Source organism: Castor canadensis, chromosome 6 (assembly GCF_047511655.1).
Source record: "Castor canadensis chromosome 6, mCasCan1.hap1v2, whole genome shotgun sequence".
Taxonomy (NCBI): domain Eukaryota; kingdom Metazoa; phylum Chordata; class Mammalia; order Rodentia; family Castoridae; genus Castor; species Castor canadensis.
In genome coordinates this window covers 123336361-123358387 of record NC_133391.1, presented here as the reverse complement: position 1 = coordinate 123358387, position 22027 = coordinate 123336361, and the positions used below count along the sequence as shown (strand labels likewise).

General features: G+C 33.5%; 1 protein-coding gene across 11 annotated transcripts in view; it reads left to right on the top strand.

The window, feature by feature from the left end:
* Erbin (erbb2 interacting protein) overlaps positions 1 to 22027 on the top strand; it is a 117924-nt gene that overhangs the window by 76139 nt on the left and 19758 nt on the right. For 10 of the 11 annotated variants that reach the window (XM_020165920.2, XM_020165922.2, XM_020165919.2 and 7 more), the window contains 7 exons: positions 463 to 562; positions 5562 to 5683; positions 8782 to 8955; positions 9864 to 10046; positions 15861 to 15975; positions 17700 to 17883; positions 19586 to 21137. In XM_020165920.2, coding sequence (XP_020021509.2) covers positions 463 to 562; positions 5562 to 5683; positions 8782 to 8955; positions 9864 to 10046; positions 15861 to 15975; positions 17700 to 17883; positions 19586 to 21137 — 2430 coding nt within the window. The remainder of the gene's footprint in view (positions 1 to 462; positions 563 to 5561; positions 5684 to 8781; positions 8956 to 9863; positions 10047 to 15860; positions 15976 to 17699; positions 17884 to 19585; positions 21138 to 22027) is intronic. The other variant, XM_020165915.2, reaches the window with a different exon arrangement.

The window sequence follows — 22027 nt, the reverse complement described above, 5'->3', positions numbered from 1 at the left end:
ACCTTATAACTTAACAGTTGTTCTAAGCACTTTTATATTTAGCTACTAACCATAAGAAACCTTCCAAATGATTTTTTCCAAAAGCATCTTTGCAAAGGGAAATACTAGAAAAAGAAAAAAAAAAAGGAAAGGTATATTTTATAACTTTATTTATTAATCGCTGTAATGAAGTCATTCTTGAACTATAGAAAACTTGATATATGAAATATTTAAAAACTAATTATTTCAGTGATAATTGCAATACACTGTGAATTTGCCCTATACTAAAAACTCAGTTGGATTTTTATATGGTTTCATTCAAATTAGTGTTTAAAGTGTTATGGCATATACTTAAATTTGGTTTCGTAACCTACGCCTTGAGACTTTATTTTAAAAATATGGTGAATTCTTATATAGAGGAATTGCTAGATATATATTTGCTTTAGGGTTATTAAAAATTTAACATGTATTTTCTTTCCCTAGTCCAAACCCTTGATACCTCTTCAAAAAGAAACTGATCCAGAGACTCAGAAAACGGTGCTCACTAACTACATGTTCCCTCAACAGCCAAGAACTGAGGATGGTAGGAATTTAAGAATTCCTTTTCCTTTCAAAAACAAATGTGACTAATCAAAGCAAAGGTACCCAGTGAAATTGAAGTCTCAAAGACTTTTAATGGTTCAGTGAAACGTTGGAGAATTGATCAGAGAAATTCTTTAAAAATAATGAGAAAATAACATAAATGGGATATAATTATTTGAACTTAGAGGACAAGTGTATCATGTGCTTCCTTCAATAATTCCTTTAAATTAGATTGCTAGCATCATTAATTATAGATCTCCTTATTTTAAAAATAACATTTAGTTAAATGATGGAATATATTTTAAGCGTTACATGATTAAAGTATTAAACCCAGAAATATTTTGTCCCCTTCTGTTGTAAACTTAATACTACACTTGGAATCTCTGCATTAGATTAGAATGCTCTATGGAACTCTGATTATAAAGATTACTGCTAAATTATTTCCTGTTGTTTGCCTGACAAGGTAGAATATATTCTTTACTACTGGCTACAAATGTATTTTTGTGGATTATTGTATGAAGACAGAGGAGCAAATTATTTCTCATATATTGTACTCCTGTGTATGTGTATATACATATATATATACTTATATATATGCATCTCCTTTCTGAAACTGGTAAAAATACCTGTTGTCTAAAGTTATTTATAAATTAATTCTTAATGCAAAACATTGAAGAAAAATGTAATCATTAGCTTCTAAAATATGCTATGAGCAAGTTAAGTAGTTAAGCTTCAGTTTTCTTTTCATAGCAGCTCCATTTGAACACAGCCAACTTCAGTCATCTATGTACTGTCTATGGCTACTTCCAAGCTACAGAGATGAGTGTTAGCTGCAGAAACTGTGGCCTATAGAGCCTAAAATATTATATGGCCCTTTACTGAGAGTTTACCAATCCTTCCTCACAAATACTTTTAAGTATTAGCATTCTATTCTGCCACATAATAGAAAAATTATGGACTGGAACATAGGTCAAGTGGTTGGCCCTTTGTTCAATCCCCAGTACCACACACATATAAAAAATAGTTATTGGAGCATAGTACATAGCTGATTGTATTGTTTACATGATCTGTTGATGTATCCAAGTTATTTGCTGTGATTCCCTATTTTGCCTTGTTAGTGGCATAAGTATAATTTATACCTTTTAACTTCTAATGTGAAGGTTAGAAGTGAATGTAAATAACCTTTACTTTAATTCAGTACAAAAGTTTAATTGTTTTTGCTATACCTAAATATATGTTATCAAATATACCCAAGAAACAGCAATTTATCAAAGGAAATCTTTTTTCTGTTAAGAGTAAGAAATAAACCAGCTGAGGTGGTTCGTGCCTGTAATCCCAGCACTTGGGAGGCAGAGGCAGGAGGATCATGAGCAAAGGACAGGCTGGGCTACTCAGCATGACCCTGTTTCAAAAAAAAAAAAAAAGAAAAAGGCCTGGTGTGGTGCTCACATCTATAATCTCAGCTATGGGGAGACAGAGATTGGGAGGATTGTGGTTTGAGACCATCCCAAGCAAAAATTTAGCAAGACCCCATTTCAGCCAATAGACTAGGTATGACATGCCTGTCATCCCAGCTACCAGGGAGACATAAATTATAAGGTTACCAAGGCCAGCCTGGAAAAACCCGGAGACCCTATTTGAAAAATAACTAAAGCAAAAGGGATTGGAAGTGTGGCTCAAGTGGTAAAGTGCCTGCCTAGCAAGCACATGGGCCTGAGTTTAAATCCCTATACTGTCAAAAATTTTAAAAATTAAAAAATAGGAAATAATGAGAGATGATAAAATAATTATCATTAGTTACAGAAACAAAGTTAAATGAATTAGGTTTTGTGTCTATTTAATTATTTCAAAGCTATTCATTAAACCTTTCATAGGAATATTACAATATAGCCAGTTTGATTGAATCTGACATAGAGGTAAGCACTTTATATCTAATATAAATATAGATATCTAATAATTTCTCATCTTACAACAATCTTCCAAAATAGATACTATTATCATCAGTTGCCTCTGGCTCACAAAACTTAAAATATATTAGGATCTGGTCCTTGACAAAAAGAGTCCTAGCTCCACTAAACTATCTTATCAATTCTGTTTTGTTTTGTTGTGATGCTGGAGGTTTGAACTCAGGGCTTCAGGCTTACTAGGCAAGCACTTACCACTTGAGCCACTCTGCCAGCCTCCTCTGAACTGTCTTAATCATGAGGATATGCATCCCTTGAGCTCTCTTTTTACTCTTCCATTTCCATTATTCAAATCCCCCTTGCCTTCTTTTCTCATTCTCTCACTTCACAGTTTATTCCATTCCTATTTCTTCTTAAAAGAGATCATAATTCAGGCAAGAAGTTCATTTCTGATAGGAAAATTCTTCCTGTTTTCTATTTTGAGTGTTTTTTTTTTTTTTTAATAGAATGGAAAGGTCTGTAGTGGAAAAGTTTTCAGTACAAGAATCAATCGTGATATTCTGAGTCCTCTTGAATTTATGGGTCACTTAAAATATCTCACTGTGATTGTTACAAACAAAGCCCTGAATGTAATACACTCACAATCCTGAATGAGAAACTACATCGGTGTCTTCAGAAAGGTGACTTTCCTTTCAGCTTCAAGGAAAGCATTTCTTTTATCCCCATGCTCTAAGAATAGATGAGTCAGATAATATATGTTATCCTTTGTTGGAGTTTTACACCAACTTGAGAGAAACACACATTTTCTTCACATTTAGTTTGTTCCACTTTTACTTTTCTACCTGTGTGACAGGTATTATATTAGAGCTAAGTGTTTAAATACAAAAATTCTTTGCCTTCAAGAATCTAAAAGCAAATAATGAATAAATTTGAAAGAGAAGGAATGAGATTTTAAACCTACATATAAGAATTAGTTGTATGCTCCATAACAATAAACTTACAGATAGCAAAACAGGGTATTGGTAGGTTTCAGTCCAAGAATTTTTATTGCATTTCTTTTCATAGTGATGTGAAAGAGATTTACTTGCCTGTGGAGACTAAGAACGGGCATTTGAAGGAAGTGGTAATGATTAATATATCTTAAGTTTTACTAGATAAGGAAGTAAAATCTGGAGTGTTTTTACAGGAAGTAAAAGGAGATGGCTAGGAACTGAAAGTTTAAGGAAGTGAATTATTTGGTGGTCAAAAATGTGGAAAAGTTTTATGAAAGCCAAAGTTTTGAGTATGACCATGGTTTTCAGTCACTTAGCGGATATACATATGGACATTGGAGTTGAAGAAATCCAGGAACTATGAAGTTGCCATGTTGGGAGGAATCATCACATATTGACATCATTTAGGATATTGGAGGTTTTGGGAGAGAAAGCACCTGTAACCAGGTGCTACACAGGTGCTAGAGTTCTCAGTGAGTATGTCTGGTTGATCAGATCAATTGGTGACTAGAATGGGAAGAAAGTAATAATACTTGCTGTCCTAAATCTTTGAAGATATGAGATTTATATAAAGGAATGAGTGTAGATGACCAGAAGTTGAAAAGAATGAGTCGCATGGTCAGTTACTTCTGGAGTTGAGAATAGATTCTTATACAAAATTGCTTTGACATAATTAACAACTTTAGACATTTTGGGGGCTAGCTGGTGGTTGAAATTACCACGCAAGATAGGTGGGGGAATTATACAAATTCTAGAAATAGTTTGTAGGCAGTTGCCTGTCTGTGCTTGCCTTTCTAATGATACCATATACAGGGAAGCGAACCACATCGCATTTGTTTTGAACAAAAATAGTCTGATTCATTAAGTAAATGTGAAGCAGTTCGAATAAAAATCTTGATCTGCATAATGAAAACAAAGAAAAAAGAAAACCAAAAAATCTGATTCTCGCTGGGCATGGTTAGAGCAAGCATATCAACCCGGAACACTCTGGAGGATGAGGCAGGAGGAGCTCAAATTCCAGGCCAGCCTGCATTACAAAGCAACACCCTGTCTCAAAAACAAGTGAGCAAATAAAACCAAAAACAATCCCACTTCCATTGTTCATACTCTCATATTTGTTTCATGGAATCCTTAGTCTGAATACATTTCAAAAGAAATCCTACACAAGAGCTTAATATAAGTGATAAAGTTTTTCTGTGTTATGCTATTTTTGCATAAATATTCAAATTGACCATATTTGTATATTCCAGGATTTCAGTTAGTTAATTTTGGGTGCTTTTAATCTCATTTTATTTTGAGTAAGGATAGTCGTTTTGGAAAAGTGGTGATCTTTTTATTTGTTGGTGGTAACTGGAGTTTCAGCTCAGCGCCTCACACTTGCTAGGCTCATGCTCTACCACTTGAGCTACTTCGTGGTTTCATTTCATATTGTATAATTTTTATAGGATGATGTATAATAGTTAAATGATTTCAGTCTAGAATTTTTTTTGTAAAGCAGGAGTTTATTGAGAAAGAAAAGAGTAAAGTGGGAATATTACATCTGATGTGTTGAGTTTACATTAAATTTCAATTTTACGTTTTATATAGAATACACATTGTAAGTATTAGTAAATATAACCTATATCATGTATCATGTTTAATGCAAAAATAGTTACATGCCATCAGGATTTTTTTTTTTTTAACCAAAATAGGTCTTTTTGTCATCAGACTTTTTTTTACCTGTCTCTATGCATAAGAAACTATTGGAATTAAGAAGATGTGAAAATACAAAATTTGGATGAAAGGATTTATATGCCAGGAGTATTACCAGGTTACTTTTTTAGGTTACTTCACAAAACTACAATGTTTTTAGTATCCCTTCTTGTAACAAAATAAGACAAATCAGCTTCAGGGGAAAAAAAAATTATGACGGACACTGTAAAGAAATCTTAAAATCAAAGCCTAGTTGTTTACCCTAGGATTTATTGCTACTGACATTGACCATCTTTAACTGTCTTGTCTTATTGTAATAAATTACTCATAATGAAGATAATGAGCAAACCATAGTTTTCTGTAATTTACAGTAAGATATAGTAGGATTCTTTGTGTTTTTACCTTTTTCTAGTTATGTTCATATCAGATAATGAAAGTTTTAATCCTTCATTGTGGGAAGAACAGAGGAGACAGCGGGCACAAGTGGCATTTGAATGTGATGAAGACAAAGATGAAAGGGAGGCACCTCCCAGGGTAAGTCTGTTTTGCTTCCAAACTTGAAATAGGTCTGATGATATTTAAATGGTACTGTATACGTATACTATATTGTTTTGTGGTTACAAAGAAGTTTTGGATTCATTGTTTGTCCTCATGTCTATTAGTGATCTAGAATAGTTCACATATGAAAGAGCTTGAGAGCAATATAAAGGCTAAATTTTGCCTGGGGATATAGCTCAGTGGTAGAGCTCTTACCTAGCATGCTAAAAACCCTGGGTTCTATCCACTTGGAAAAGAAAAACTAAATTTCAAGTACATATAAATACAAGAGAAAGGTTATTGTAGCTAAAGAAATTAACCAAAAGTTTAACCTTTTAAATTTTTTAAAGGGTGCTTTTTAAAATTCAACTCCAGAATTCAGTAATTCCTTCCCCTCATGCTCACTGGGCAGGCTGTGTACCACTTGAGCCACTCCTTCAGCATATAGTTTGATTCTTTATGGGATTAAGAGTATGTGTTTCAGTTGTGAGCCCCAAATAACATTTTCAAGATTCTTACAGATGTATTTATTTGCCACTTATGTAAATTAGTTAAATCCCAGAAAATGACAATTAAGCTGACATTGCAAGAGTTTGTTTCTGGCATATGAGACATAAGTATATGAATGTCTAAATTTTATATGTGTGCTGGCAAGCATATATGTATTTTGTAGCCACATGACAAGAGGTTTCTTTCGTAGTATCTTCACTGTATATTTCCAAATGGAAAAAAAGATTTTGGTTTTTTTTTTCCTTGTGTGTTAAGCCAGATTATCTTTCACTTTCAGCCAAGGCATTTCTGGCTGATACACACATTTATGTTTTATTTTATTCATATGTGCATACAATGTTTGGGTCATTTGTCCCCCCTCCTCCCCCATCCCCTCCCTTAACCCCCCTACCCCCTCCCTCTCCCCCCAATCCCCTCACTTCCAGGCAGAAACTATTTTGCCCTTATCTTTAATTTTGTTGAAGAGAGAGTATAAGCAATAATAGGAAAGACCAAGGGTTTTAGCTAGTTAAGGTAAGGATAGCTATACAGGGAGTTGACGCGCGTTGCTTTCCTGTACATGTGCTTTCCTTCTAAATTAATTCTTCTCGACTAACCTTTTCTCTGGTTCCTGGTCTCCTTCTCCTATTGGCCTCAGCTGCTTTTAAAGTATCTGCATTAGTTTCTCTGCACTGAGGGCAACAAATGCTATCTAGTTTTTTGGGTGTCTTACCTATCCTTGTACCTCCCTTGTGTGCTTTAGATTTATCATGTGATCAAAGTCCAATCCCCTTCTTGTGTTTGCCCTTGATCTAATGTCCACATATGAGGGAGAACATATGATTTTTGGTCTTTTGGGCCAGGGTAACTTCACTCAGAATGTTGTTCTCCAATTCCATCCATTTACCAGCGAATGATAACATTTCATTCTTCTTCATGGCTGCATAAAATTCCATTGTGTATAAATACCACATTTTCTTGATCCATTCATCAGTAGTGGGGCATCTTGGCTGTTTTCATAACTTGGCTGTTGTGAATAGTGCTGCAATAAACATGGGTGTGCAGGTGCCTCTGGAGTAACCTGTGTCACAGTCTTTTGGGTATATCCCCAAGAGTGGTATTGCTGGATCAAATGGTAGATCAATGTTTAGCTTTTTAAGTAGCCTCCAAATTTTTTTCCAGAGTGGTTGTACTAGTTTACATTCCCACCAGCAGTGTAAGAGGGTTCCTTTTTCCCTGCATGCTCGCCAACACCTGTTGTTAGTGGTGTTTCTAATGATATCTAACAGAGGTGAGGGGGAGTCTTAGTGTGGTTTTAATTTGCATTTCCTTTATTGCTAGGGATGGTGAGCATTTTTTCATGTATTTTTGGCCATTTGAATTTCTTCTTTTGAGAAAGTTCTGTTTAATTCACTTGCCCATTTCTTTATTGGTTCATTAGTTTTGGGAGAATTTAGATTTTTGAGTTCCTATATATTCTGGTTATCAGTCCTTTGTCTGATGTGTAGCTGGCAAATATTTTCTCCTACTCTGTGGGTGGTCTCTTCAGTTTAGAGACCATTTCTTTTGTTGAGGAGAAGCTTTTTAGTTTTATGAAGTCCCATTTATCTATGCTATCTCTTAGTTGCTGTGCTGCTGGGGTTTCCATTGAGAAAGTTCTTGCCTATACCTATTAATTCCAGAGTATTTCCTACTCTTTCCTGTACCAACTTTAGAGTTTGGGGTCTGATATTAAGATCCTTGATCCATTTTGAGTTAATATTGGTATAGGGTGATATACATGGCTCTAGTTTCAGTTTTTTGCAGACTGCTAACCAATCTTCCCAGCAGTTTTTGTTGAAGAGGCTGTCTTTTCTCCATCGTATATTTTTAGCGCCTTTGTCAAAGACAAGTTGGTTATAGTTGTGTGGCTTCATATCTGGGTCCTCTGTTCTGTTCCACTGGTCTTCATGTCTGTTTTTGTGCCAGTACCATGCTGTTTTTATTGTTATTGCTTTGTAATATAGTTTGAAGTCGTTTGACGTGATACCTCCAGCATTGTTCTTTTGACTGAGTATTGCCTTGGCTATTCGTGGCCTCTTGTGTTTCCATATAAATTTAACGGTAGATTTTTCAATCTCTTTAATGAATGTCATTGGAATTTTGATGGGAATTGCATTAAACATGTAGATTCCTTTTGGGAGTATAGACATTTTTACTATGTTGAGTCTACCAATCCATGAGCATGGGAGATCTCTCCACTTTCTGTAGTCTTCCTCAATCTCTTTCTTCAGAAGTTTATAGTTTTCCTTGTAGAGGTTGTTCACATCCTTTGTTAAGTTTATACCTAAGTATTTGATTTTTTTTGAGGCTACTGTAAATGGAATTGTTTTCATATATTCTTTCTCATTTTGTTCATTATTAGTGTATAGAAATGCTAATGATTAAAAAGCTTTTAAAACATTGAAATTTACTTTGAAGTCTTTTACTATTTTTTGATAAAACTGTGTTTTTATGGAGCCTAAAATGCTTTCACAACCTGTCCTTTATCTTCACAGTTATCCCTGTGAGCTAGATATCCAGTGGTTCAGATGGATTAATACTTTATATTTCACTTGTTTTCCTAGGAGGGAAATTTAAAGAGATATCCAACACCATACCCAGATGAGCTTAAGAATATGGTCAAAACCGTTCAAACCATTGTGCATAGATTGAAAGATGAAGAGAACAATGAAGACTCTGGAGGAGATTTGAAACCACATGAAGATCAGCAGGTTGTAAATAATGATGTGGGCATGAAGGTTAGAAAACTCAATTGAAAATAATTGACTAAAAATTATATGATAATTGATGAAATGATCCTTTGTATACACTAAGTGTACCTCTAATTTATGGACTTGTTCTCAGCCACCTGAACTGGGAAGTAAGCTTACTGAACTTCCTAATTGCTCTTATTACTATTCTCTGGCCATAGAATGTCCAGATTAGCAGGATAGTCTCAACACAGCCTTTTAAAAAAAATGATAGACTGAACAAAGAATATGATGATTGTCAGAAAAATCATTATTATGGAAATATTATCTCCCCCCATTTTAATGGTACTGATCCACTTTACTCAATTCTAATTTTAAATATAATTGCTATGACAGATACTTGACAGTTCCTTGGGATCTTTCAGAAACTTTCACAAATTTCTTTAAAAAATTTTTTAAATTATTTTACTGGGGGTACATTGTGACATTTACAAAAATTCTGACAATATATCGTAGTTGAATTCCTTTATCCCTCCCCACTACAAATTTCTTAAATTGTATATTCCTTTAGTGAACTGCTCACACACATACTGTATGACGGAAATAAAAGTTTTTTCATGTCATTAGAGTTACTGTGTATTGCACAATACGCAGAGAACAGTTTGTTGAGTGTGCTAAGCTTAGTGACACACTTGGCCACACCAACCTTGCCACTTCCATGAGGAAAAGTACATTGGGTAAATTACAAATTTTAATATAGTTCATGGATCTTTATAAGCCATCAGTCTCCTCAAATGGGCATTTTTATCTGTGAGTGTTATAGCTTCTATGTTTATAGTTTAAGAATTATCTAGAATTGAAGTTGATATATTACTTGTAAATTTTATCTGAATTTTAATGCATGAAAAGATATAAACCTTAAAGAATATGAGGTCTTTAACTTTTCTTTTACGTAGACTTCAGAAAGTACTACAGTAAAAAGCAAAGTTGATGAAAGAGAGAAGTATATGATAGGGAACTCTATACAGAAGATGAGTGAACCTGAAGCTGAGATCAGTGCTGGGAATTTACCAGTAACTACAAATATGAAGGCCTCTGAAAACTTGAAGCATATTGTTAACCATGATGACGTTTTTGAGGTATGATTTTTGATTATTCCACAGTAATCATAATTTCAGCATTCATTGTTGGTATCTCAAAATGGAAATTTGATATTATGATAATAGAAAATAGGTTAGTGAATTGAGAAATTTTATAATATTTGCTAAAATATCACCTATCACGTTAATTTAGGATTTACATATTCTTTATGCACAGATATTTAACTACTAGGTAAATTAGATTATTGTCTATTTCACTGTAAAATACATAGTTGCAATTGCTTTCTTATTTATTTTTCTTTGAGTTAAAAAAAGAAACATTTGCAGTGCTAGGGACTGAACCAAGAGTCTTATGCATGCTAGATAAGTGCTCTACTGCTGAGCTACATCTCCAGCCCTTTCTTTTTATTTTTGTAACATCAAAATGAGAAAGACTGGAGGTAGACCTCAGTGGTAGAGCGCTTGCTTAGCATGTGCAAGACCCTGGATTCAGTCACCAGCAAACACACACACACACACACACACACACACACACACACACAGGCTATCATAAGTGTGCTTAAATGTGCTCAGTTATTTAACTTACCTAAGCACTTAACTGAATTTGAAGGGTTTTGTTGTTGTTAATGTTTGCAACCTTAGATGTAGAAATCAATAAAAGCCAACACTTTTTTTTATTTAGATATAACTCATGTACTATACAATTCATCCATTTAAAATGTACAGTTCAGTGACTTATAGTATATTTACATACTTGTATAGCCATCAGCACAATAATTTGTGGAATATTTTTATCAGCGCAGGAAGAAATCCTGTACTCTTTAACTTTGACTCCTCATTCTCTCCATCCCCTCAACCCTAGGCACCAAAACTCTAATTGGTGCTATAGATTTGCTTGTTCTTGGCGTTTTGTATAAATAGAACCATATGATATATGGTCTTTTATAACTAGTTTCTTTAACTTAGCATATTGTCTTCAAGTAGCATCATTCCAATTATAGTATCATCAATGCTGCATCCATTTTTATGGCTGAATAATATTCCATTGTCTCTATATACTACACGTTGTTTATTCTACAGTTGATAAACATTTGGGTCGTTTCTGCTTTTTGAATATAATGAATAAGGCTACTGTGAATATGTGTTTACAGGTTTTTATGTGGATATATATATATATATACACACACACACACACATATATATATGTGTATTTCTCTTGAGTGTAAGTGAAATTACTAGAACATATATGTACTTTTGAATTGGCTGTTTGCACTAAACAGTTTCACCATTTGTATTAACCTTTACACTGTTAGTGGTAATGTAATGAAACTAAATTTTAATGCAAATATTTGAAGTATTTTTTATTTGAAACCACATTGTCTTCTGTAGTACACACTAGTTATAAGTGGTTATTTAAATTTAAATTAAGGTAAGTAAACTTAAATATTGAGCTTTTCAGTTACAATACCACATTTTGAATGGTCTGTATCCACATCTGGTTGGTTAGTAGCTCCTGCTAACACACATTATCACAGATATAGAACATTTCCACCATTGTAGAAAATTCTGATAGATAGGCATTGGTATTCAGAAATAGTGATGTTTGGGGTTGCAGTAGCATCTTTTTCTCTGAAAAAAATTGAAAGGAATTCAAAGTATATCATTTATTTCATGTTATCTTGTGGGCTAATATTACTGGGGGGTGGGAACTCGTGACTTTTGAATGTGCTTTAAGTGGATAAGATCACTTAATACACCATTTATGCTGGTATAACACAGTCTATGAAAAGTTTCGGGATTTATTTTTGTGAACTTACAATTTATTTAGTGTAATTTCTGAATTTTAATAGATAGTTTTAACTGTGCATATTGTTTGTACAGTGGTGGAATGTAAATACAATCAAGATTGGACTGTGCTAAGTGTATAAGAAAGTAATACATGTTACAGAAATTTAGAAAAGAGATCTCTGTGATTCTGAGGATTTGTGTCCTTTAAGGAGAAGGAAATACTTGACCTAGTTGTGAAAGATTTCAGTTGACAGAAACAAGAGAACTGAATGTGGAAGGGATAATAAAAGCAAAAGAATGGCATTTGGAAAATGGGAAAAGGACATATTCTGTCGGACTAAATATGGCAGAGACAACATTCTGAAATAAAATCCATAGAGTAGTAGTGTATTAGATGTTGTGTTAAAATTGCTACCTAATTCTCCAAGCTTATTGCCTTTTGGATAAGGATAGTTGAATACACAGGTTGAAAGTAAGTGGTGAGTATATTACAGGCACTATGGTATGTGAATATCTCTGGCTATAAGGAAGCAAGAAGAGGGAAGAGTCACAGAATCATGATTGGCTAGGTTGATGGTGCCATTAACAGGACAGGTTTGTTTTTAGAATGTGGAATTTGAGCAATTGGCAAGACCATCACTGAGACATATCCAACATAAGTGTATTTTTAGCTCAAAAAAGAAATCAAAGCTACATTATAAATTGTAGAATTGTCTGTTGTAAACAGTTATTGAAGAAATGCAATATCCAGGGGGAAAGAATAAGAAAGGAATAAAACCTAGTTTAACTGCAAGATTCATGAGCAAATGAGACAGAAAGGTGGAAGGATTTAGGATTTAAGAAATAGCAGTTCCCCTGAACAGAGATTTTTCAAAGGAAATAGTACAAATGGCCTAAAAATACATGAAGAAATGCCCAACATCCCTGGCCATAAAGGAAATGCATATCAAAACCATGTTAAGATTCCACCTCCCTCTTGTTAGAATGGCTATCCTGAAGAACACATACAACAAATGTCGACATGGATGTGGGGGAAAAGGAACCCTCATACACTAACGGAGGGAATGTAAATAAGTACAACCACTATGGAAAACAGTATGGAGCTCCTCAAAAAACTAAAAATAGAACTGCCATATGATCCAGCAATTCCATTCTTAGGGATAAACCTGAAGGAATAGAAGTCAGGTTACAATAAAGACATCTGCATGCCCGTGTTTATTGCAGCATTATTTACAATAGCTAAGCTATGGAAACAGCCAAAATGTCTCACAACTGATGAATGGATTTTAAAAATGTGATATTTATATACAATGAAACTTTATTCAGCCATAAAGAAGAATGAAATTTTGTTGTTTGCATGTAAATTGATGGAACTGAAAGAACATCATCTTAAGTGAAGTTAGCCAACTTCAGAAAGCCAAAGGCCACATGTTTGCTGTCATATATGGAATATAGGCCCAATACAAATAGAAGAAATATTATATATGCATACAAATACATACAGAATTTATACCTAAAAGTGGGACTGGTATAGGAGACTAAAGGAGGAAGAAAAGAAGGAAAGAAAGATACAGCAAATAATAATGAAACATATCACATCTGTGTAGGAACAGGACATAATGAAACACACTGAAAACTGTTAACACAGGATTGGGGAGAAAAGAATGACAAAGTGCAGTGGAGGGGGTTACTTCGACTTGAGCACAATACCTATACAAGTATAATGCCAAAGCAAAAACCCCACTCAGCAACAGACAGACACCTAAACAATGAAAGACAAGAATGAAAAACAGGGAGGGCACTAACAGGAGAAAAGGGTAAAGAAGGAAGTAAAGAAGGTAAATATGGTTGATGTACTTTCTATACAAGAATGAATGTAGAATTTTTAAACCTGTTGAATTCTCCATAAAGAGGATTAAGGTAGAAAGGAGAAAAATGGAGGGGATGAACCAATTCAGGATATAATACATATGTACATTTGTCATAATGAAACTCCCCACATAGCTATCTTAAACAAACAGCAATGTCTTTTTTCATAAACAAAGGACAGGAAGGTAAAATGGGTCCTGTCTAGGGGTTGGTACCAGCGTATTGGTGGTGGTGGGGGAAGATATAGGGGAAGAGGTGTAGGAGTGTGAATATCATGGAAATGTTATGTACTCATGTGCAAATGGAAAAATGAGACCTGTTGAAACTATTAGAAGAAGTGGGGGACAGGGATAAAGGAGAATGATGGATGGGGTTAATATAACTAAGATACATTGTAAGAATTTTTATAAATGTTACAGTGTACCCCAAGTTCAGCAATAATATGATCTACAAAAAAAAAAAAAAGAGAGAAATTGCAGTTCTGAAAAGCCCTTCTGTAACATAATTTTATGAAGGAGAAAGTGTGGTCAGCAGCATAATGGTCAGTTGACAAAGATTAAAGTAGACCATTTGCCCTTCTCCTTTATTCTCTCATTCTTCATGTTCATTCTGTCATTAAGTTCTGATACTCCTAAGATTTCTGTGATTGACTGAAGACAGGCATACTTTTATTCTTGAGGGCTATGGTAATAGCTAGATTCTTTTCTGCCAGTCTCTTTTTCCTCCTATACCTTCTTAGTAACAATCAATACGTACAAAAATTGGGTCTGTAGTCATGGAACAACTTTTCTCCATGTCTTGTCTTTTTTGTCTCTCTTGCCACTTCCTATGAACTACAGCTGCATGGAGCTGACTCATCAAAACCTTTTCTTTTTTCCATGTTTCTTTCTAATTAAATGCCATTGTCCCCTTTATTCACTCTTGAAGACTAAATAAATTATCTTCTTTTCCTGCTATACTAAATAACTCTATTTTAGTATAATTTGAACATGATTGGCAAACTATGGCCTGTAGCCTAAATCTAGCCCTTTGCCAGTTTTTGTTTGGCTTGCAAGCTGAGAAGAGCTTTTATCTTACCTAAAAATTGATCAGAAGTCAGGAGAAGAATACTCTTTTTATGATACAGAAATTACACAAAATTCAGATTTTACTGTACATAAAGTTTTATGGAAACATCACATTCGTTTGCTTACGTATTGTCTGTAAATATTTTTGTTCTACAATAGTAGAGTTGAATAGTTGAAACAGATTTTGTGGCCCACAACACCTAAAATGTTTACTGTCTTCTTTTACTGAAAGTTTATTAATCACTATCTGTATCTTTATTGGGGCATTTATGAGCACATCAGAGTCTTAATACTTATAATGGAGCACTTTTTAGTTTCATCAAAGCACTTTTTTTTTTTCATTATATTAACTGGAAGTGATTTATCTTATAGGAGATCTCATTTCATATATGATATATGCAGTATTAAAATTTTCTATTAATATTTGTTGACCAGCAGGTCATTTTCTTTGCTGTCTTACAACACTCGGGTAATCTGAGACACTTGCCAAACACGAGAGAAAAATATGGAAAATAATAAAAATTCTGTCTTCAACTGGGTAAAAATTGCTATTAGTTCATTTTGATAGTAGACTATTTCAGTCCATCAAATCCTTGGAACCCATGGATCTTTTACAGAATAAATTTGAGAGGGCTGGGATGTAGCTCGGTGGTACAGCGCTTGCCTAGCATGCCTGAGGCCCTGGGTTCGATCCCAGCACCAAAAAAGAAAAGACAAAAAAAAAAAAAAAAAAAAAAACCTCTCCCCAGAATAAATTTGAGAATTAGGGAGAGACTTTTTTTGAGGTACTCTCACTAAGCTGAATTTTTCAAAGGTAGGGATTTGTTTTTTGTGTTGTCTTTCACATGATACATAGTAATCATTAATACTTTTGGACTTAAGACCTGCCACAGAAAATTGTCCCATACATACTCTATCATATTCTTGTAAGTAGCCTAGATTTATTGCCATATCTTAAAAACATTAAATCATACAAGTTTTAGTCAACTATTTTACAATAAAAATGTGGTTTCATACATGTTCTAAATATTATTTGTTTTCCATTTGAAGTTCTTATAACATCATATTTAATCATTTAAAGAGTCCAGAATTTAATTTTTATATTTTCCTCCTTTTTTCTTCAAATTAGGAATCTGAAGAACTTTCTTCTGATGAAGAGATGAAAATGGCAGAGATGCGACCACCATTAATTGAAACCTCTATTAACCAGCCAAAAGTCGTAGCACTCAGTAATAACAAAAAAGGTTAGATGCTTTAGGAAAGTGCTAAGAGTAGAGATGGCCTGCACAAAATTTAGAACAATTTCGGAATCAATTTTTTCTTTTTTTTTTTATTGATACTGGGGTTTGAACTCAGGGCCTCACACTTGCAAGGCAGGCAACTACCACTTGAGCTATCCCACCAATCCCCTTATTTGTCATTTTTAAAGAAAGATCTTGGTAGATCTTTTCTCTCACTTCATGTAGATTTACTTGCCAGGGCATGTACCTTACAGGCAGTTAATCCCAGATTAACTCTTCTTGGGTTACTTAGTTAATTTTGTCTGTGTACATTGCTAATTTGACATGCAGTGAGGCTAATGCAGGATTTTGTATTCAATGTACTAGATTATGGAAAGTGTTTAGATCTAACAGAGTATCTGATACATAGTACATATTCACTGTTACTTTACTCTTATCTATCTCCATTTTTTAATTACTCTCCCCCAAATTCCTGCCTCTGTTTTTTATATGTAACAGAGACTCAGACTTCTTAGAAGTGAAATGGATCTTGAAAGATATCTACCTCTTCATTTATTCCTTGCCACCAATGCCTGATTTTCTTTACATTATCTCTACCAAAAGTTTTATCCATGCCTTTGACTTAATGTCATAAAGATAGCCTTTGGGTAGCTTGGGTGGATAAGGATTGTGATAGTGATAACCTAGTATTTGTCAAGCGCTTTACTTACTAGTTGCTTAGGTACTATGCTGATATTTTACATGTTATTATCTAATTTTCATAGTAACCCTATAAGGAGGAGAATGAAGAAGGATGTAGCTAATGCTATTTTAAAAATTAAGAATCCAAGATTGATTTACCTTGAGGTTGAGATTGCAAGACTACTTGAGTTGTGCTTCTAAGGTCTGAGAACGGCAAGAACAACCTTCCTCCTATGTTCTTCAGTGGATGTGTTTATATTTCCATGATTTGACTGGAATTGAATTATAAACAGTCTTTTATGATGATTTTCTTAAAAGAAAATACTTTTACACTTCCTGCCTTTAAAAGAATATGAGTACTGTTTCTGTTTACAATAATTGTTGCATACACACCATCTCACATATTGAGAGATTACCATTTAGAAACAATTCTATGAAATGCTTTAAAAACATGAAGAAATAGGAGAGCTGATCTTTGAAAATTCTTGATTTGTTTGTTGTCTATTTATGTATTGATGGCATTACTCATTTTTGTTACCAGAATAGATCGAAATAACATTCCATATATGTATAGGATAATTTCTTAATCCAGAGAAGTTTAGAAAGTCTGTGAACTATAACTATATTTTTAACATTTTAAAAATTATAAATGTGTAGAAAGCATGCCAAAATTAATTGATGTCCATAGAAAACAGTGTTTTCATGTTGTTAGTAAACTAAATCAGGGCTGGGGCATGGCTCACATGGTGGAACACCTGTCTAGGAAGTGCAAGACCCTGAGTTCAAAGCCAGTGCCATCAAAGACAAAAATCTAAATCAAATTCTGGGTAACCCTAACTTTGATTACTTTAAAAAAATGGTATCACAATTTAAAAATTTTTCAATCTTTGTGTGTATTTAAGACTGAATTTTTGGGGGTGCCATGTAATTTATTATGCCTCATGTATGGAACCAGCACAATATAAATGCCATTTGGCGTCACTATAAAGCATGTCCCATAAGTTTTGTTGAATTTATCATTGGTCTTAAAATTTTTGTTGTTTCAGATGATGCAAAGGATACAGATTCTTTATCAGATGAAGTTACACACAATAGCAATCAGAATAACAGCAACTGTTCTTCTCCATCTCGGATGTCCGATTCAGTTTCTCTTAATACTGATAGTAGTCAAGACACCTCACTCTGCTCCCCATTGAAACAGACTCATATTGATATTAATTCCAAAATCAGGTTCGTGAACATTGGAACAAAATTATTTACTTGTATAATAAGTAGAATTAATAAGGTAAATAATAAATATATGACTAAACATAAAGAGTTTCCCAAATAGTATTATAGAGGTGGTTTGGGCAATAATGTTTTCTTCCTCCATTTTACAACTAACTGAATATTTAGTTTATAAATTTCCAGTTTTAAAAGTTTTTAAGTAGGGAAGAAAAGATTAAAGTAGATTCTTAATCTCTTGATGAAATGATTGAACATTTTTTCAGTAAGGGCTGGTGCTTATGTATTTGGCATACACTTAATTTTGAATGATAAACCCTCAGAGAAATGTAAATGTTAATTTCCATAGCCTGGAATTTAGCAGAAGTTTAAAACTAATGTTATTATCTAAGCTATTAAGAAATTTGGTTATAAAACTAAGATCAAACCAAGACCTTACCATTCAACCTTGTTTCAATCTATAGGCCAGAGTCTGCTTGAGAGTAGCTATAGAACTTAATGCTGATTGTACAGATAGTTTAAACTATCATTTAGAGTTAAATTCCTAAGTTCCAGGCATATTTAAGGAAAATATATTATATTTGTACCATTGTAGACAGAAGATGAATTTACTGCCTAAAATGAATTTTAGGTATTCTGTGGTTATAATTAGTTAATCATCTATATCTATCCTCTGAATTTTAGGCTGTGCCCTAGTATTTTAAAAATACTAATTTTATAGTTATTTAGGTATTAAAATAATGCTTAATTTGTTGAATAATAAAATTATACTGATTTTATTGTTGTAAAGTAGTATGATATTCTATAAATCATGGTTTTTATAAAGAAGTAAAGGTTAAACAAGGAATATACCTTTTTGTGCTGTATTTCTAATAATGAATGCTATCTTTTGTCTAATGGGGAGGACAGTATTAAATATTTGTGGAAACATAAGTTAAATACAAGAGTACACAAATATGTTTGTGTACCACCAAGTAGAAATAAAATATTTTCTATAATTTTGGAATGGCACATTTATAAAGTATTTACCAAATGAAATACAGCCACAGAGAATAATGATCATATTTAGATTATCTTTTGATTTATATATTTAATGCAGAGTGATTTTCCAGTTCTTTCCTTATAACTGCTTAGTTAATATTGTTAACAATGGGTGATATGATTAATATCGTAAGGCCTTAGATCAAAATGTTCTGTGTCCTTCACTATATCACGTTACTATCTTCTTCTCCACCTATCTGCCAATCTTAAAGCATTTCATTTTCTAACACATTTGTGAAAAGATAGAGCAAAAGATAACATAATTCCACTTTTGCTTATAGTTTAGCCCAATTCAATGATTTTTGTAACAAATCAGATTGAGTATATTGAAGAAATTAATCTTGATATTAATGAGTTTTAGTTTTACTTGTGTTCAATTTAATATAAAACCTATTTACTTAAGTTCATTTTTCATTTAAATTTATTTTTAATATATAAAAACATGAAAATTATACATATTAAAGGGGTATGGTGACCTTTTGATACATGTATAAACTGTAATGCAGGTAGTATTTTAAAATTGCATGCTTGATTATAAATACCTTTCATCTGGGGTTCTGTTAGCTCTTTTAACTTGTGTTACCTATACATTAAGTAGTAGTAATGGTTCCTTATTACCAAGAAAACTTGGCTTTATTACTTTTTCATAAAATTATTTCTATTTTAGGCAAGAAGATGAAAATTTTAACAGCCTTTTACAAAATGGAGATATTTTAAACAATTCACCAGAGGAAAAATTCAAGGTTCATGGTAAAAAAGATTTTAGCTTACCTCAGTATGATTTGAATATTGAAGAGCAATTAGTTCTAATTGAGAAAGATGTTGACTCAACAGCCATGTCTGATGAATCTCACAAGTTAGACCATATCAACATGAATGTTAATAAACTTGTAACTAATGATACATTTCAACCAGAAATGATGGAAAGATCAAAGACACGGGACATAGGGCATGGAACAGACTTTTTAAGCAGTAATTCTAAAAGGGAAGCTGAACACTTGGAAAATGGAAATAAATATCCTAATCTGGAATCTGTAAGTAAGGTAAATGGTCATTCTGAGGAAACTTCACAGTCTCCTAAGAGGATTGAACCACAAGACACCAGTTCTTCTGTCGACATGGCTTTTTCTAAGAGTACTGAAGATCTCTCCCCTCAGAGAAGTGGTCCAGTTGGATCTGTTGTGAAATCACGTAGCATAACTAATATGGAGACTGGAGGGTTAAAAATTTATGACATTCTTAGTGATAATGGACCTCAGCAGCCAAGCACAACAGTTAAAATCACATCTGCTATTGATGGGAAAAATATAGTAAGGAGCAAGTCTGCCACATTGTTGTATGATCAACCATTGCAAGTATTTACTGGTTCTTCTTCTTCTTCTGATTTAATATCAGGTACAAAGGCAATTTTTAAGTTTGATTCAAATCATAATCCTGAAGAGGCAGATATAATAAGAGCCCCCACAGTAAGTGGCCCACAATCTACACCTCAAATATATGGTCCTCCACAATATAATATCCAGTATAGCAGCAGTGCTTCAGTCAAAGACACTTTGTGGCACTCCAAACAGAGTCCCCAAATAGATCCTGTCAGCTTTCCTCCTCAGCGCTTTCCTCGATCAGAAAGCACAGAAAATCACAATTATGCTAAACATTCTGCCAATATGAATTTCTCTAACCATAACAATGTTAGAGCTAATACTTCTTACCATTTACATCAGAGACTTGGCCCAGCAAGACATGGAGAAATGTGGGCCATCTCACCAAATGATGATCGACTGGTTCCTGCAGTAACTCGAACTACAGTTCAGCGACAAAATAGCGTGTCCTCGACAGCCTCTATAAATCTTAGTGATAGAGGTCCCACAAGGCGTGCCCAAATACCTGAAGGAGATTATTTATCATATAGAGATTTACATTCAGTGGGAAGAACTCCTCCAGTGATATCAGGATCACAGAGACCTCTTTCCGCACGAACATACAGTATTGATGGTCCAAATGCATCAAGGCCTCAGAGTGCTCGACCTTCTATTAATGAAATACCAGAGAGAACTATGTCAGTTAGTGATTTCAATTATTCACGGACTAGTCCTTCAAAAAGACCAAATGCAAGGGTTGGTTCTGAACATTCTTTATTAGATCCTCCAGGAAAAAGTAAAGTTCCTCATGATTGGAGAGAACAAGTACTTCGACACATTGAGGCCAAAAAGTTAGAAAAGGTAATTGAATATGAGCTTTTTATTCTCTTCTTTATGAATTTACTTTTTCGTTAGAAATGTTTGGCATTCTTTATTTTTTAATCAAAGTGAAACAAGATACTCTGAGTTCATTATCTACTTGTATTCTAGGAGATTTTTCCTGGTACTGGAACAGTTCCATGTTTAAATTTAAGACAGTTAAGATGGTAGTGTATGCTTCTTTCTCCTCTTTTATACTCCAGTGTTTCTAAGGTCATGTAATCACTTCATGTCTTTATGTGTCTCCTTTAGATCGTACACACATATCTAATACATATGTACCTCTATTTAGCATTTTCTGCCTTGCTGTTCACTACCAGTAATTTGTGATTATATAAATTTAAGAAAATAGTAGTTTACTGTGTAGTTAACTAAATATCAGGAAATGTATTTGCAAATGTAAATATTTCATCTAAGATTTTTTTTCCCAGTCCACTTTAAATGAACTAACATTGTCACTGACATAGACAATTTCTGGCATGGCAGTTATTCTTGACTTTTCTGAACTGCATTTCTGATGTACTTGAATTCAGTTGAGTGTTTCTATGGCTTTAGCATGGCTTAGAAATTGTTAGTAAAATAGCTCATGTTCCGTGAATAAATTTATGTATAGATCTTCATCTTTTGAAAGGAATTAAGAGTTTTACAGAATTCTGTAAAATTCATACTCGTGCTTAATCATGTGGCCCAAATGTATAAAGAATTTAAGGCTTAGCTTTTTCTCACTGGGTTTTACTCAACAATTATCTCTTCTTTCATTTATTAAATGTCAAATATGTTTTTCAATGTAGCTGAAAATATATATAGTCTCATTAGCCATTGTTTTTTTAAATCCTTAATTGTTTTGAGAAATACATGCCTAAAATAGGATT